Source organism: Salvelinus sp. IW2-2015, linkage group LG15 (assembly GCF_002910315.2).
Source record: "Salvelinus sp. IW2-2015 linkage group LG15, ASM291031v2, whole genome shotgun sequence".
In the NCBI taxonomy this organism is placed as follows: domain Eukaryota; kingdom Metazoa; phylum Chordata; class Actinopteri; order Salmoniformes; family Salmonidae; genus Salvelinus; species Salvelinus sp. IW2-2015.
The window spans coordinates 16,321,676-16,340,254 of record NC_036855.1 but is presented as its reverse complement, the minus strand read 5'-3'; the positions used below and the strand labels follow the sequence as shown (position 1 = coordinate 16,340,254).

The 18,579-nt window shown below is 41.5% G+C and overlaps 1 protein-coding gene across 1 annotated transcript in view; it reads left to right on the top strand.

Moving 5' to 3' along the window:
- Window positions 1-82: 82 nt before the first annotated feature.
- Window positions 83-18,579, top strand: part of LOC111974205 (nuclear receptor subfamily 6 group A member 1-A) — a 127,089-nt gene continuing 108,592 nt past the window's right edge. The window contains exon 1 of the mRNA XM_070446968.1: window positions 83-300. Within this exon, the coding sequence (XP_070303069.1) occupies window positions 234-300 (67 nt within the window). The 5' untranslated portion in view covers window positions 83-233. The remainder of the gene's footprint in view (window positions 301-18,579) is intronic.

Below are 18,579 nucleotides of genomic sequence, written 5' to 3'. Positions count from 1 at the left end.
CTGCAGCGCGGACGTCATTGCGTAATGTTTAGGGTAAATTATTTGTGTAGGTATGGGGGTGTGGAAGAACTGTTATTCTTACTGACACCAGCAGGCATGGGGCTACAGTCTGTCCAGTGAAGACAGTAGCGTCTCAACACAACGAAGACAGCTAATTGCATTATCGAATTGAAAATATTGCTAATAGGCGCCCGGCTGATAGAACGGCGCGCATGCAGCTTTCATGAAGGAGGATGGAGATAGAGGAAAGGACGAATGGGTTCGATTACCCAGAGAGAAACAATGCGAAGTCCGTCAACGGTACGTGCCGTCGGTGCTATCCTTGTTCCAATTTTATTGGGAATGAATAGTGTTTGTAAACATCAGCATTAAATTTGACTACAGTACTATAGGCCTCTTAGTCTAAAGGCTACATTTAATGAATTTTTTTTTAAATCAGGTTTTATGCACGCGAATCTATTCATGTGGAAAAAACATTTACAGTCATTGGGAAAAACACAAACATGCATATCCATTTCCTTACATTCTTGATATATTGTTATACAATTATTGTAACATAGTTAATAATGCTGTTTATAGTCTACTTAATATTTTACTTATTCTAAGTGGGGTTTGATAAGGTGAAAAAATACAGTAGCCTACCCTGTGCATGGGCTGTCAATTGCCTTTCAAAATGTGTCTTACCTATGGGAATTATCTGATCATGTATGCTCCCTGCCAACTTTATTTTGTTTGTCAGTCTTGATTCTTGCATATTTCACACTGTGATTGGTTTGAGTGTCGTTTGCTGAGAACCAAGGTAGGAATGTTTTTATTTGGACGTGAGAAGTCAGTGGTATTTTGGAGATCGTAAAAGGTGAACTTTTGAACTTGGAGAACGCCCTTAAGCTATTAGATTTAGTCACAAAATCCTATGTTGGCCACCACAAAACATGGAAATTTAAATGTTTTGTGGTGGCGGCAGCAAGATCGAGAGAAAGAGAGCAAAAGCATTGCGTTTTAACTATTAAATGAATCCAATTGATTGGAATGACTACTTGACAAAATGTCTTAGATCTGTTATTAGACCACTTCTCAGAAGAGCGATAGACAGGCTATGCGGCATTGTTTTAAATCTAAAAAATATATTTATTTCGAGGCTATTAAAGAGTAGCTATAGACCTATATTGTTTGATACATTTTGGTGAGAAAATTGCATCCATAATTGCACCACGTGTGACTGTCCTACATGTTGGGGACACAATTCCCTCTTCCTTATAAAGCTATACATCATACATTTGGTTATATTTAGTTTAATAATGATTTCTCTCATGCACATTTATTTGACAAATTACAAACATCGACGCGTTATTTCAGAGGAGGGACATTACTGTCTCATCCATGCGCCAGGGCCATGTATCGTGCCCCCGTGTGGGTGTGAAGATTTATTGTCATTTCAAGGATTAAAATTCCTTACGCATTGACGAGGAATAGTAATTGAAAATGACTGATCGAAGTTAAAGTTTATATCACAGTGGACCGTCAGCTAATATATTAATCATATTTTGGCAAGTATAAGGCCACTGTGCATTAATTAATGGTTTAGCCTAATGCATGTTAAACCGAATACTTGAGATTTAATCAGTGACATTTCTATAAGATTTTGATCTTTTTTTTGTGTGCAAACATTTCAATGACAAATGTAGAGACTCACCAAATAGCCTACAATAAGGGAATAAAAGCTAATTTAGGGCGGGTTCAGTGGCAATTTGATTTACATAAATRTACAAATGTTAAATTTAAGGATTTAACTTTATTATAAGACAAGTTATAATACGTTATTAGAACTTGTGCTTATAAACTGATCATAAACATTATTACATAGTTTGAAGTAAAATAAAGTAGCTCATTTAAATAAAATTAAGAAAATACAAGTTTAATGCATGTTATTCGTGTTAATTTGATTAGGCCTAGCCCTTCACCTTATAATAAATACACTAGTAATATAAATACATTTACATTTTTACAAGTGATTTACAAATAGTTTTCTGATGGTTAATTCACTTTTTAATTATGCAAATGTCAAACACACTTCTAAATAAGTATATCATATACTTTGAAAAGGGAAATATAAAAAAGGTGTCCAAAAATACATTGATTTTCCTGACATGTTCCTGTAGAATAGTTTGTCCCCCCCAAATAGCTACTAAGACTTTTGGTTTCCTCACCAGAGTATTTGAAATTACCCTAAAGGAATCTCACATTTTATGTTATTTTACATTAAAGACATACATGTGTGTGTTTAGAGAAAGTACATGTTATATTCCATGAACATTTTCCTCTCAAATGAAAACAGAGAAAATGAAATACTTTTGAGATACTATTCAATTGCATACATTTCCCATGATTATAATTACTATAAATACTCAATTTTCGTTTTTTTCCCCAAGATTATTTTGAAGATCTAATTTTGTAATTCCCTCAAATTCTTTTATTGACAATTTCACACTAACACAATATTAGCCTACTATCCAGTATAGAGCTACAGTGCTTTCAGAAAGTTATTCATACCCCTTGACTTTTACCACATTTTGTTGTGTTACAGCCTGCATTTGTCACTGGCCTATACACAATATCCCATAAGGTCAAAGTGTAATTATGTTTTTCGAAATTTTTACAAATTCATTAAAAATGAAAAGCTGAAATGTCTTGAGTCAAGTCTTCAACCCCTTTGTTATGGCAAGCCTTAATAAGTGCAGGAGTAAAAATGTGCTTAACAAGTCACATAAAAAGTTGCATGGACTCACTCTGTGTGCAATAATAGTGTTTAACATGATTTTAGAATGACTACCTCATATCGGTACCCCACACATACAATTTTATGTAAGGTCCCTCAGTCTATCAGTGAATTTCAAACACAGATTCAACCACAAAGAACAGGGATGTTTTCCAATGCCTCGCAAAGAAAGGCACTTATAGGAAGGAAACCGCTCAGGGATTTCACCATGAGGCCAATAGTGACTTTAAAACCATTACATAGTTTAATGGCTGTGATAGGAGAAAACTGAGGATGGATCAACAATATTGTAGTTACTACACAATACTAAACGAATTGACAYAGTGAAAAGACAGAAGCCTGTACAGAATACAAATGTTCCAAAACATGCATCCTGCCTGCAACAAGGCACTAAAGTAATACTGCAAAAAAATGTGACAAAGCAATTCACTTTCTATCCTGAATACAAAGAGTTATGTTTGGGGCAAATCCAATACAACACATTACTGAGAACCACGCTCCATATTTTCAAGCATAGTGGTGGCTGCATCATGTTATGGATATGCTTGTTTTTCAGGATAAAAAGAAACGGAATGGAGCTAAGCACAGGCAAATTTCTATAGTAAAACCTGGCTCAGTCTGCTTTCCACCAGACACTAGGAGATGAATTCACTTTTCAGCAGGACAATAACCTAAATCAGAAGGCCAAATCTACACTGGAGTTGCTTACTAAGAAGACAAGGAATGTTCCAGAGTGGCCGTGTTACAATTTTTACTTAAATCTACTTGAAAATCTATGGTAAGACCTGAAAATGGTTGTCTAGCAATGATCAACAACCAATTTGACAGAGCTTGAATCATTTTGAAAAGAATAATGGGCAAATGTTGCACAATCTAGATGTGGAAAGCACTTAGAGACTTACTCAGAAAGACTCACAGCTGTAATCGCTGCCAAAGGTGCTTCTACAAAGTATTGACTCAGGGGTGAGAATACTTATTTGAATTAAATATTTCTGTATTTAATTTTCCAGAAAATAGCAACTTTTTCCAAAAACACGTTTTCAGTTTGTCATTATGGGGTATTGTGTGTATCGATAAAAAAAATAAAAAATCCATTTAGAATTCAGGCTGTAACAAAACAAAATGTGGAATAAGTCAAGTGGTATGAATACTTCCCGAAGGCACTGTATGTCAGGTCCGCACTGTGCTGGCTATGCTGCACCTCTTAATTGTATTGTATATCCTTCTGGTCAAGAACCCTGTTGCACAACATGCTATACTACAGTACTACCAGTCACCACTGACATGAAGTGAAGAATGTGAAAATATACTCATTTACTGCTTATCTAACAGCTTGGCTTATCTCTAAATTCATTCCATGAGAAACTCAATTTCCATTGATCTGTATTGACCAAGTGTCAGGGCTTCTACTTTTGCCWCTAATCAATGGAACAGGACTGTTTTAATGTAATTGTCTTCACATTAAGTTAAATAGGAAAATATGTTTGTGTGGATGTGTTGTGGTTTAGCCTTAGGGTGGTGAGAGAGCCTGGTAGCTTTTTTTCGATGCAGTGAAAGAGAGTGCTTTGTCAGCCCTCCACTGTGGTAGAGGCCGGGGGTGGTGGGCAAGGGACCATGCGGCTTTCTTTTCTCTGGGGGTCAAGCTGTGTTGTGGGTGGAGATGGAGGAAGGGCAGGATACGACCCCTGTGGTGCTGCTGAATGATGATTAAAGAGTACAGTAGAGGAGGTGGGGTAGCAGAGAGGGGGAGAGGGGCACAGCAGGCAGATGTGATCCATCAGTCCTTTTTACCAGAGATTTTTAACTCGACTCCAATATCTTAACTTCATCTCCAATCTCCCAATCTATGTCAACGCCACCATCACAAGACACAAGACGCTGAAACTCCCTCTCCCTTTTAGTTTATTTAATTAAACAATATATTTAGCTATGAGTCAATATCAAGAAGTGATCGATTAAGAAATGAGTCAGATTAAGATTAATTAGAGTTAGTCTTTACAGAGATCTGGAAAAAATCTATGTTTAGGGCAGAATGATAGTAAAGGAATGACAGAGTGTGTTACGTTMTTTGGTATAAGGGAATAAAACAAAAGGATAGAAGTAATTAGAGAAACAGATCTTTATGAAAATAATGTGCATAATGGGCATTTGCTCTAAGGGAGATCAACAACGTCAGTGCTTTATTACACTGTTAAATGAGATTCATGTGATATACTATGTAGAAGATTATTTTAGAAGACACAATACACATCTAAAGTATATTCGTGCATAAATGTGAGCAATTTACCTTCTGAAATGAACAAACACCACCATAAATAATTTCAGCAAATCTTTGAGATTTTACTGATATTTTACAAATATCTAGAAATATATTTTTGGCTTCAGTATTATACAATACTGATCATGATATGAGCATCACAATCTGTTGATTCTTCATTGTCTTTAAAGAGGATGCTTTGGCAGGAGATAGCCAAACAATGACAGTGACCCAATGATGACCATGTACCGCCTCAGCAGAGCTGTTAGGAAGGACACAATGTAATGCTGCTCTCTTGGGTGCTCCTCCTTGCCCTGTGCACTGACAGTAGTGCCGTTACCAGGCAACACATTCCTCTGGTCATCCCTGTAATGATGCAGAGAGCAGAGAATAAGTCCACATGCATCAACCAGCAGCCCTCAGGTATCAACACCACACACTAGTCAATGCAATACACGTACCATACTGAAATCACAGGACACACCATAGTTTGAATATGTCAATCACAGGACACAATCAAGTATAATTTTGCGTGATCTGTATCTGTATTGCGGTTAACACACTGGAAAGCTAATTTATTTGCGCCTATGGGCAGGTACAGTACTTGAGTTTATGGAGATATTAAGAGATGAAGCAAGATGGCAAATTTGAGGAAAACACTACTGAAGTTCTATCAATACATTGACTGTAGTACTCGCGCTGCTAAAACACTCGACCACTGGTACTCCATTTTCCGGAATGCCTAGAAGGCCCTCTCCCGCTCTCCCTTCGGCAAAAAAGATAATGACTCCATTTTGCTCATACCTTCCTATAGGCAGAAACTCAAACAGGAAGTACCCGTGCTAAGGTCTATTCAATGCTGGTCTGACCAATTGGAATCCTTGCTTCAAGATTGTTTTGATTACGCGGATTGGGATATGTTCCAGGTAGCCTCTGAGAATACCATCGACATATACACTGACACGGTGACTGAGTTCATCGGGAAGTGTATAGCGGATGTTGTTCCCACTTTGACTATTAAAACCTACCCAAATCAGAAACCGTGGATAGATGGCAGCATTTGCGCAAAACTGAAAATGCGAACCATCGCATTTAACCATGGCAAGGTGACTGGGAATATGGTTGAATACTTACAGTGTAGTTATTCCGGCAGGTAGCCTAGTGGTTAGACCGTTGGACTAGTAACCGAAAGGTTGCAAGATTGAATCCCCGAGCTGACAAGGTAAAAATCTGTTGTTCTGACCCTGAATAAGGCAGTTAACCCACTGTTCCTAGGCCGTCATTGAATTTGTTCTTAACTGACTTGCCTAGTTAAATAAAGGTAAAAAAATATATATATATTAAAAATAATTCCCTCTGTAAGGCAATCAAAGAGGCAAAACGTCCGTACAGAGACAAAATAGAGTTGCAATTCAATGGCTCAGACACAAGACGTATGTGGTGGGGTCTACAGACAATCATGGATTACAAAGGGAAAACCAGCCACGTCGTGGACACTGATGTCTTGCTCCCGGACAAGCTAAACATCTCCTTCGCCCGCTTTGAGGATAACACAGTGCCACCGACGCGGCCCGCTCTCAAGGACTGTGGGATCTTGTTCTCCGTGGCCGACGTGAGTAAGACATTTAAACGTGTTAACCCTTGCAAGGCTGCCGGCCCAGCTGGCATCCCTGCCACCTCCTTGCATGCGCAGACCAGCTGGCTGGAGTGTTTACGGACATATTTAATCTCTCCCTATCCCAGTCTGCTGTCCCCACTTGCTTCAAGATGTCCACCATTGTTCCTGTACCAATTATATGCATATCCTAGCTTCTGGGCCTGAGTAACAGGCAGTTTACTTTGGGCACGCTTTTCATCCGGATGTCAAAATACTGCCCCCTACCCCAGAGAGGTTTTAAGGATCATATCACCTCTACCTTACCTGACATCCTAGACCCACTTCAACTTGTATACCGTCCCAATAGATCCACAGACAATGCAATCACCATCGCACTGCACACTGCCCTATCCCCTCTGGACAAGAGGAATGCTTATGTAAGAATGCTGTTCATTGAATATAGCTCAGCCTTCAACACCATAGTACCCTCCAAGCTCATCAGTAAACTCGGGGCCCTGGGTCTGAAACCTGCCCTGTGCAACTGTGTCCTGGACTTCCTGACCGGGCGGCACCAGGTGGTGAAGGTAGGAAACAACACCTCCACTTCGCTGATCCTCAGCACAAGGTGTGTGCTCAGCCCTCTCCTGTACTCCCTGTTTACCCATGATTGTGTGACCACACATGCCTCCAACTCAATCATCAAGTTTGCAGATGACACAGCAGTTGTAGGCCTGATTACCAACAATAGTGAAACAGCCTACAGGGAGGAGGTGAGGGCCCTGGCGGAGTGGTGCCAGGAAAATAACATTTCCCTCAATGTCAACAAAACAAAGGAGCTGATCGTGGACTTCAGGAAAGAGCAGAGAGAGCACGCCCCTATCCACATCGATGGGACCGTAGTGGAGAAGATGAAAAGTTTCAAGTTCCTCTGCGTACACATCACCGTCGACCTGAAATGGTCCACCCACTCAGACAGTGTGGTGAAAAAGGCATAACAAGCTCTCTTCAACCTCAGGAGGCTGAAGAAATTCGGCCTCCTGAGTTTGTAAAAACCTTTACAAATTGTGAGCATCCTGTTGGGCTGTATCACCGCCTGGTACAGCAACTGCACTGCCTGCAACCTACCAACGCATCACCGGGGGCACACTGCCTGCCCTCCAGGACACCTACAGCACCCGTTGTCACAGGAAGGCCAAAAAGATCATCAAGGACAGAAACCACCTGAGCCACGGCCTGTTCACCCCGCTAACATCCAGAAGGCAAGGTCAGTAGAGATGCATCAAAGCTGGGACTGAGAGACTGAAAAACAGCTTCTTTCTCAAGGCCATCAGACTGTTAAATAGCCATCACTAGCCAGCTACCACCCGGTTACTCAACCCTGCACCTTAGAAGCTGCTGCCCTATATTCATAGACATGGAATCACTGGTCATTTTAATAATGGAACACTAGTCACTTCAATAATGTTCACATACTGCCTTACCCATTTCATATGTATATACGGCATTCTATTCTTCTATATTTTAGTCAATGCCACTCCAACATTGTTCAGGGGCTCCCGAGTGGCGCAGCGGTCTAAGCACTGCATCTCAGTGCTAGAGGCGTCACTACAGACCCTGGTTCAATTCCAGGCTGTATCACAACTGGCCGTGATTGGGAGTCCCATAGGGCGGCGCATAAAAGGCCCAGAGTTGTTAGGGTTTGGCCGGGGTAGGCCTTCATTGTAAATAAGAATTTGTTCATAACTGACTTGCCTAGTTAAAAATATATATTTCTTAACTCCATTATTTTACTTTAGAGTTGTGTGTATTGTGAATTGTTAGATGTTACTGCACTGTTGGAGCTAGTAATACAAGCATTTCGCTACACCTTCAATAACATTTGCTAAATATGTGTATGTGACCAATCAAATTTGATTTGATTTGATCTTGAGGCAATAATGACCAAGTCTCTGGTGACCCCAAAACAACCCAGGAAAGTATTTACAACCTTCACTTGAGCCATGAGCTAGAGGAGAGCCACTGAGCCGGCCAGGAGGAATAACGAGGCAGGTTACTGGCAGGCGGACAGAGATGTTTTGTTCATTCATCCAGCTAGCAGCCCAACAGAAAACAAAGCAGAACCCTTAGGGGATGGACAGGGAACTAACAGCTGGTATTGAGATGCAGGGGGGCTGGTGTGGGGGGGGGGTCATAAAGGCTTTTTGGGGAGGAGGCAGTACAGTAAGTACATCAAGGCAGTTGGTACAGTGACACCGCAGATGCGTGAGTCTAGGGCCAGGCTTTTGTCAGGGCTCTGTGATATTCAACACGTTGGCCAGCCAGGAGTCATAAACGTCTTCAATTTGAGTTTGAATTTGGGTGAAGGATGAGTTTACAGGGAGCTGTAAAACACTGAACTTGGTATGTAGAGTAGGGATGCCTTTCCTGTGGATCTCACAATCAGAGCCAGGGCAATGCTACAGGAGACAGAGTTGTTACTGGCAATAAAAGAGCAGCTTCCCCTGACTGATACATTTATTCTCATTAGCCCCTCAAACTAAGTGCAATCAACAATAGAGTAGTGACGGATGTTTGATATAAATCTCTGTTGATAAAGATACACTACCGTTCAAAAGTTTGGGGTCACTTAGAAATMTCCTTGTTTTTGAAAGAAAAGCTATTCTTTGTCCATTAAAATAACATCAAATTGATCAGAAATACAGTGTAGACATTGTTAATGTTGTAAATGACTATTGTAGCTGGAAACGGCAGATTTTTAACATTTCTGAGTGACCCCAAACTTTTGAACGGTAGTGTATGTCTGGTCTCTCACTTATTCATTCGTTTGGAAAGAGATACATTAATCTGTTGCCTGAACCATCTGCACTGATTTAAGACAGCACAGTATATTACTGACTCGGACGCCACAGTCATTTCACAATCAACAGCAAAGACACACAGTCACATTCCCAATGACTGTTTTAGCAGGAATCTGTTAACAATCTGGACTTTCTAAACTTTCGTCCTCAGCTCTCCTCATCATTTCACAATCCCCACACACTATTCTACAGTACATGGTTGGCCAGTGGAGAAGCCTGGAGGACTCAGAGAGGCTCAAAAGAAAGATCAAGAAGATAACATGTTCCTTATAGTCTCACATGGTTGATCCCATAACTTTTATCTTAGTTGTTGGCACTCATGTAATAAGATGGTTATTATCAGATGCCTCTGAGCCATCAGTGTGTGTGTGTGTGTGTGTGTGTGTGTGTGTGTGTGTGTGTGTGTGTGTGTGTGTGTGTGTGTGTGTGTGTGTGTGTTGTTTTGGTTTGGTGTGTGTGTGTGTGTGTGTGTGTGTGTGTGTGTGTGTGTGTGTGTGTGTGTGTGTGTGTGTGTGTGTGTGTGTGTGTGTGTGTGTGGTGTGGTGTGTGTGTGTGTGTGTGTCTTCGCTATCCAGCCCAGCGCGTGGTAGTAAAATCTAACCCTGTTATGATGAAAGGGAATTGAATCCTTGAGCGGTCGGTCGACAGCACTGAATGACCCCCCCCCCGCCCCAAGATCTTCTGTGGCCCTGACCAGGGCTTGACCTGAGAGCTGAGCTGAAGGGGCTGGCAGGATTATGGCAGATAAAGACATACACTCAGCACTTTCAACTAAATCACCTTCTCTAACAACATACATGGCTAGAGGACAGAAAAATCCATGTTGAAATGAGCTTGCACCGCTTTTGGGGGGACATTTTTATTCCAGTAATATAGTTTTTAGAATCTCATATCCACTGAAGACTGCATTTCACYGTAATGGGTTGTGTAACTTCTAATTTGTCTCTTAGCCCCAATTTCTGTCTCCTACTTTAATAATAATACATGCCATTTAGCAGACGCTTTTATCCAAAGTGACTTACAGTCATGTGTGCATACATTTCACATATGGGTGGTTCCAGGAATCAAACACACTACCCTGGCGTTACTAGCACCTTGCTCTAACAACAGAGCTACAAAGGTTACTGAACTTTAGGATCCATCTTAGACTGAGAGCTTGACTTAGTGGAGGATGCTGCTCTGAACTTGAGTCCCTGTTGGAGAGAGTGAGCCGTCCATCCAAGAGTGGGGCAGTATACATTGTTAGCCCTGAGGGAGCASAGGGGAGGACAGAGTAGACATTGTGCTGTGTGGTGTTACATACAGGGGTCAGAGGTCAGGTGTAGAGGTCATAGGGATGACCGCAGCGCAGCCTGTGGATCTAACACTGGAGTTCCTCCACAATCTGTCACATATATCCACTGTGTTCTGGTGAATGGTCTTAGCCTCTTTGTCGTGTTGGAGATGAAGGTGAGGGTGCTAATCTGGCTCTATGCCAAGTCCACAGTGAAGGGTTGTGTTGTGACTCCCTGAGGAGAAGGCAGAAATAAGTGCTTATGAGTGGGCACAGTAATTTGGGGATCCGTTGCAGTCTCAGACTAAGTGTTGGATAGCACTCCTCGTAGATTTTGTACGCACTATAGTCATGTAACAGCCCCAGTCAAGTAACATTGGTAACAACGACCCACTTCAGCCAAATTACCCTCTGTGACACACCCCAACTTAGGAAGCACTGACCCTCTTAATTTAATGTCATGTAATACAGACTGAGACTACTAATATCAGGTAACAGTGTATCACGCTCCCCTATACAGCTACCCCATCTGCTTCTTCAAGGCTTTCTACAGCAGGGAGCTGAGGGCAAACTGAAACTCTCCTTAAAGACATGCTTCACTGTCTCTAGGAACAGGATGAATTGAACACTGCATACAGGCTATTGGTCTGTGACTACACATAGCAGGTGATTCATTTGCACGTGTAATGTAGTGGAAACAAAGATCTATCTGTGGCTGCTTCCTCCATTCAATATCCTTCCACTGTGGGCCGACAGATATCACACATATCAAACATTCAGCTTGAGGAAGGTCATTTGTTAGAAACTCAAGACATTTTACTGTATACAGGGAAATATTTATTCTCCATCCCTTTCTGACATTCCAAGTTGGCCATGTAACTAAAGCACACAACTATTTGTAAGAAACGTATTTGATAGGAATGAAATTAGGTTAAATTGGGCGGAGCTAGCATGTTGGACTGAACGGCGGTGTGTGAGAGGCTCCTGCAACTTTTTTGCGTAATAATCTAACTTAACCTACTTTATGATACTTTTTACAACAAACGTTTCTTTCTAATACAACATTGTAACTTTCTGTGTAAAAATGCCGAGTAATAAGCGCAAGGACATAAATCACAATGGAGGCTACTCCACACCAAACAACGAGGACAGAACATGGGGAAGGCACAGGCAACAACGTGACACTTACAGAATTACCCGGGCTTTGGAGAAACTACGTGTTGCTTTAGCTGAGGATCTTAAGGCTACTATTGCTGAACTGGACACCAAAATCGAGAGCCACCATTCGAACAGTCGCTTCGCAGGGCAGAGTTTGTGGAACCTTGAGAAAGCTTCTGAATTAACGCTGTGGATCGACGGTTTAGAGAAGCTATGCTCGTCAGCAGGATAGGGTGCAGAGGCTTTCTGTGAAAGTGGTCGACCTGGAGGGCCTTCAGACGTAATAACTTCGCGTTGTTGGTCTGGCAGAGGGGGTAGAGGCGGGCTCTCGCCCCACCGACTTCTTCGCCAAGCTATTGAAGGATGCAATGGGATCGGATGTTTTGGCTTCGGATCCCCAGCTGGACCGTGCACATCGCGCTTGTCCCAGTGGCTGGACCGGGCCAACGTCCTCGCCCAGTAATCATCTGTTGTCACAGTTTCAAGACAAGGATCTTATCCTGCGCGAGGCCGAATGAGGGGCAACCTTTACATAAAGGGCACCCCTTCCGTCTATGATGATTATGCGCCGATGTGGCAAAGCCCGCAGCGACTACAGAGATGTCATAACCAACTCTACAAACTCCATTTCGCCCAGCCTTGCCTTTCCCTGCAAGGAAAAGAAATTACCCGCCCTTCCGGTGAGAAGATTTGTCCTCTCCTCGGTTTTGGACGCAGAGAAGTTTATCCGGGAACATACGCCAATCCCCGTACAGGTTAGAGTGCCTTGTCATTGTGTGTTAGGGTCTGCTCATGGACTCAAATCCATACTATACCATAACGGGTGAACCGTATTAAACGGTCTCAAACAAGGGCCCAAAACATTAAGACGTGTGGAGGGCGGTCAGAGCTCTCAGTTAAAGCACTTTCACTCTGGTGTGTTCAGAGCGATGCCTATTTGGGATGCCTTCCAGTTTGATCATTTGACACTTTCGGATGAATATACTTAGTTCCCCCATTTTTGTTTTGTTTGTTATTTATTTCAATTCTTACATTTAATTGTTATTACAATACCATTTATTTATTGCTTGCAGGGGCTGGGGGTGATGGTTGGGAAGGGGCAGACACAGACACCTGGGATAGCAAGCTGAATGTTTTGTGCCGTTCTTGCCTTTGTTTTAGCCGAGGGCCGCTCTCCCGATTAGATCCCCACCAGCCCTCTGTAGTGCGTGGTAGGTGTGCGTACATATAATTATTATTTGTACTTTATAATTATTTTCTCTTAGCATTTTACTATTATGTATGTGTAATTTTAAATTAGTGTAGATTATTATTCTGGGGTATGAATGTTGTGTATGTAGATGTAGGTATGTCTGTGTATATATGCATATGTATGTGTTGTTGTGTGTATATATATTTCTTTAAATATATACTTTTATATGTATTTTTTGGGTGTGTGTGTGTGTGTGTGTGTATATATATATATATATATGTGTGTATTGTATATGTGTGTGTATATATATATATATAAAATCTTTTTATTTATTTATTTTCTGACTGGGGGGTACGTTTAATATTTAGAAAAATCCTTGTTTCCGATCTCTAACCACAATATGTAAATGTACTGCTGTCTATGTCGGTTGCTGATGGTTCATGTTTAGACGCTTGCTTAGGCAATATAATCTTTGATGCTATATCTTGCTTATCTCAGGGATTGACCCAAGATGACGCTTAAGTTGCAACTTGTTTAGGTTTTAGATGCTAATTGAAACTTTATTCGCAGGAGCTTCTCAGTTCATATGTTAGTAGAAGTTATAGATATGAGAGGTGAACGTATAGTTGGGATTTTATTTTGTTTTACCTCTTGTTCAAGTCGCGCGTGCTTTTTTGGCATCGGCCAGACAATGTGTTTATTATTTTTATTTTTCAAAATGTTTTTCCATATTTGTGTTATGCCTGATTAAAGGTGGGTTGATCGGGGGGTAAATGGTGGGGAAAGTAGGGGAACAGGCGTGGAAAAAGAAGTAAAGGTGCTTGCAGGGGGGAGGGCTGGTTGGATACTGCTCGGTGTAGGTGCTACATATGCTGATCGTGATGGTTTGGTGCGCTTTTTACCTTTTTATTGAGTTACATGTTATGCAGCCACATAGGAACTACAAATGAGAGGGGGGCGGGGCTCACATTCACTTCCTGGAATGTCAAGGGTTTAAACGAACCAATTAAGAGAGGCAAGGTCCTAGCCCACTTGAAAGCACTCTCGTCTGATATTATATTTTTGCAAGAAACCCATCTGAAAAATAATTCTCATAGCAGACTTAAATGTAGGTGGGTGGGGCAAGTGTATCACTCTAACTTCTCTGCCAAAATGAGAGGCACAGCGATTCTGGTACGGAAAGGAATTCCCTTTCTACATAAAACCACTATTGTGGATAAAGAGGGTCGTTATGTGATCGTAATAGGAGAGATCCACTCTACTTCTGTAACTCTACTAAATATCTATGGGCCAAACATTGATAACCCCTCTTTTTTCAAAAGAGTCCTTGCCCTGATTCCAGATATCTCCCARACTAACCTGYTCATTGGAGGGGACCTTAACTGTGTGCTATACCAATATTTGGACAGATCCTCTACCCGGCGAACCCCCACCTCCTATTCAAGTGAATTCTTGAATACCTACATAAAGAATTCTAACTTATTTGATATATGGAGGATCACTAACCCTACGAGTAGGGAATACTCCTTTTACTCTCATGTTCACAATGTTTATACTCGAATTGACTACTTTTTGGTTGATGCTAAACTACTCCCCTATACCTGTAATCATGATATTATAATCTCGGACCACAGTCCACTCACCTTCTCCCTGAGATTGGGTGACATCGTACCAAACGAGAGGGTCTGGAGGTTGAATCCTCAGCTCCTCACAGAACCAACATTCTGTGAACATCTTAAAGACCAAATTACATTTTTCTTTGATACCAARGACAKCACAGAGACTTCCCCAGCATTATTGTGGGAAACACTGAAGGCTTATTTGAGAGGCTGTATCATCTCCTATCAGACTGCCAGGAGTAGGCAAAACAGGGGAAAATTGGTAGAACTGGAGGGACAAATTCACTTACTGGATAGGGAGAATGCTAGACATCCATCTATGGAGAAACATWAAAAAAATTACCTCTTTAAAATTWGAATATAATCAGATTCTCTCAGCTAAAATTGCTAAATCTTTTCTCTATGCCAAGCAAAAATATTTTGAGTTTGGTGACAAACCACACAAATTACTCGCCAGACAACTTCGAATAAATGAGTGACCGAATGATTCACAAAGTTAAATCTGCATCTGGGGAATTACTCTCTTCCCCCAAAGACATCAATGATAGATTCCGTCAGTTTTATGAGACTTTATATACATCTAAAGCGGATCCTAACCCCTTAATTATGCAAAACTTTTTGGAGGACTGTAATCTTCCTGCCCTGAACCAGGAAGATTCTAACTTCCTGAATAAGGAAATATCTCTTGAAGAAATTCGAGAAACAATTCAATCTCTAAAGAGTGGCAAGACCCCGGGCCCAGATGGATACCCTGGTGAATTCTATAAAACATTCAGCAACATGCTCTCTCCCTACCTGCACAAAATGTTGGTTCAGGCCAAGGATGATGGAGCTCTCCCATCTACTTTGGATGAAGCATTCATTACAGTTATACATAAGAAGGGTAAAGATCCGGAAGAGGTAGGGTCATACAGACCAATATCCCTCCTTAATACAGACCACAAGATTTTAGCAAAAACTCTGGCTAACAGGCTTAGCACTTTAATTGGCAAATTGGTCCATTCGGACCAGACCGGCTTTATCCCGAACAGAAACTCATTCTTCAATCTCAGGCGCCTCTTCAACATTATGTATTCTCAGAGGTTACCCAACGTGGACCTTGCCGTTATATCTCTTGATGCCGAGAAGGCTTTTGACCAAGTTGAGTGGTCCTATCTATTCAAAGTCCTACAGAAATGTAATATTGGAGATGGGTTCKTAAATTGGATCCAGCTTTTATATAGGAACCCCTGTGCGAGAATACTCACTAACCAATCATTGTCGCCCCGATTTAACCTTTACAGAGGGACAAGGCAGGGTTGTGCGCTGTCGCCTATGCTCTTCGCCCTAATCATTGAACCTCTCGCTCAGGCGATTAGATCTCATGCAGCAATACACGGCTATAATACTAAAGATACTCTAAATAAGATTTCCCTATACGCAGATGACATTCTCCTCTATGTAACAGAACCCCAAGCTAGTATTCCAGCTATTCTTGATGTGATTAATTTGTTTGGTACCTTCTCGGGATACAGAATAAATTGGAACAAGAGTGAATTAATGCCCATACGGTTACAAAACACCTCCTGGCTAGAACATCTTCCACTTAAGTTATCTTCAGAAAAATTTACCTATCTAGGAATCGTAGTTACCAAACAATACTCCTTACTATTTAAAGAGAATTTCCCCTCGCTGATGCAAAAACTAAAGACAAACATACAATTTTGGAGAACTCTCCCAATTTCTCTGCTCGGAAGAATTAATGCCATTAAAATGGTCTTCCTCCCACAACTGCTCTACCTATACCAGAACATCCCAGTATTCATACCTAAATCCTTTCATAAACAACTGGACTCAATTATCAATCCTTTCATCTGGGATTATAAAACACACAGGATAGGTAAAAAACACCTCTGCAAATCCAAAATGGAAGGAGGATTGTCTCTCCCAAATGTTATATTTTATTACTGGGCCGCTAACCTCCGCGCTGTTACGTTTTTGCTGGATGACGCACGTCCSTCACCCAGCTGGCTTAGTATGGAGCGGGAGGAGTGATACTGACAGAATTTAAGTCTAATTTTAGTAGAAGGTATCTGTTTTTCATGTAAGGCTCACTTCTGTTCTAGCTCAGGAATGTGAGCTGTGGGGAGGCTGTCACTAGCCTGGTATAACTTAACATGCTATAGTTACTATAGCATGTATACTAGGCCAGTGACAGCCTCCCCACAGAGTGAGGCTAACAAGAAAAACAGATACCTTTATACAAATGGCCGTTCCTATGGACCATACCATTAACCGTGCTCTCTTATTCCCAAAACTGTCCTCTTCATTAAAAAACAAACATTCATCTTCATTGGTCAATAACCAAATTTACAAATTCAGTTTAAATGGACATCTGAAATATTACTAGCTTAAATTCAAAGCGGGAACATTTTTAATGAATGAATGTAGGCTACATTTCCTAATAATATTGCAGCCCAATAGGTGGCAAAACATAATGCTAAATGGAGTGTGTGCATGGAGCCGTTAAATCAAATCAAATCAAAGTTTATTCGTCACCTGCGCCGAACACAACAGGTATTACAGTGAAATGCTTACTTCCAGGCTCTAACCAACAGTGTAAAAAAGGTATTAGGTGAACAATAGTAAGTAAAGAAATAAAAACAGTAAAAAAAGACAGTGAAAAATAACAGCGCTGTTACTGTTATTAGCTCGCTACTGTTATGCCTCGCTTAAGCTGTAGGCTAATAGCACTCGCTCATATACGTGTTTATGACTAGCCTGACGCGTCTACTAGTTCATATGGATACTTAAGTCCATGCGACACTACGTGGGGTACTAGCCTTCTATAAGCTACGTGTTTATAGCCTCGACTACAGTGTTTATTAGCGACCTGGCCGCTACTGTTTATTATAGCCTACGTGACGCCTGTATGGCACTTGTTTAAATCGAAGTACTGCGCTACTGTTTAGCTTATAGCCATCGCTGTGCTTAAGACTTAACGTTGATTAGACTCGCTAACCGTTATTAGCCCTCGCATGACTAGTGCGTGATGTGTCATAGAACTTCGCTACTGTTTACTATAATGCCTGCGCCGCTACTGGTTTATAGCCTCGCTACTGTTTATAGACCTCGCTAAGTAGAGTCTATTAGGCTCCTCCGGACTAACTGTTAATAGGGCGCTTCATAAACGCAAACCGTAGATAGTAGCCGCCATGCCCGGGAACCTTATATAACAGGCCTCGCCCGTGATTATAGCCTCCCACTCACAAGGAAGAAGAAGCGGTTTTAGCGAGCTATAAACAGTAGCGAGCTATAACAGTAGCGAGGCTATAAAACAGTAGCGAGGCTTATAAAACAGTAGCGAGGCTATAAACAGTAGCGAGGCTATAAACAGTAGCGAGGCTATAAACAGTAGCGAGGCTATAACAGCTTAGCAGAGGCATATAACAGTAGCGAGGCTATAATAAACCAGTAGCGAGGCTATAACAGTAGCGAGGCTATAACAGTAGCGAGGCTATAAACAGTAGCGAGGCTATAACCAGTAGCGAGGCTATAAACAGGCACCGGTTAGTTGGGCTGATTGATGTATGTACATGTAGATATGGTTAAAGTGACTATGCATATATGATAAACAGAGAGTAGCAGTAGCGTAAAAGAGGGGGGGGCACACAATGCAAATAGTCCGGGTAGCCATTTGATGACCTGTTCAGGAGTCTTATGGCTTGGGGGTAAAAACTGTTGAGAAGCTTTTTTGTCCTAGACTTGGCACTCCGGTACCGCTTGCCATGCGGTAGTAGAGAGAACAGTCTATGACTGGGGTGGCAGGGGTCTTTGACAATTTTTAGGGTCTTCCTCTGACACCGCCTG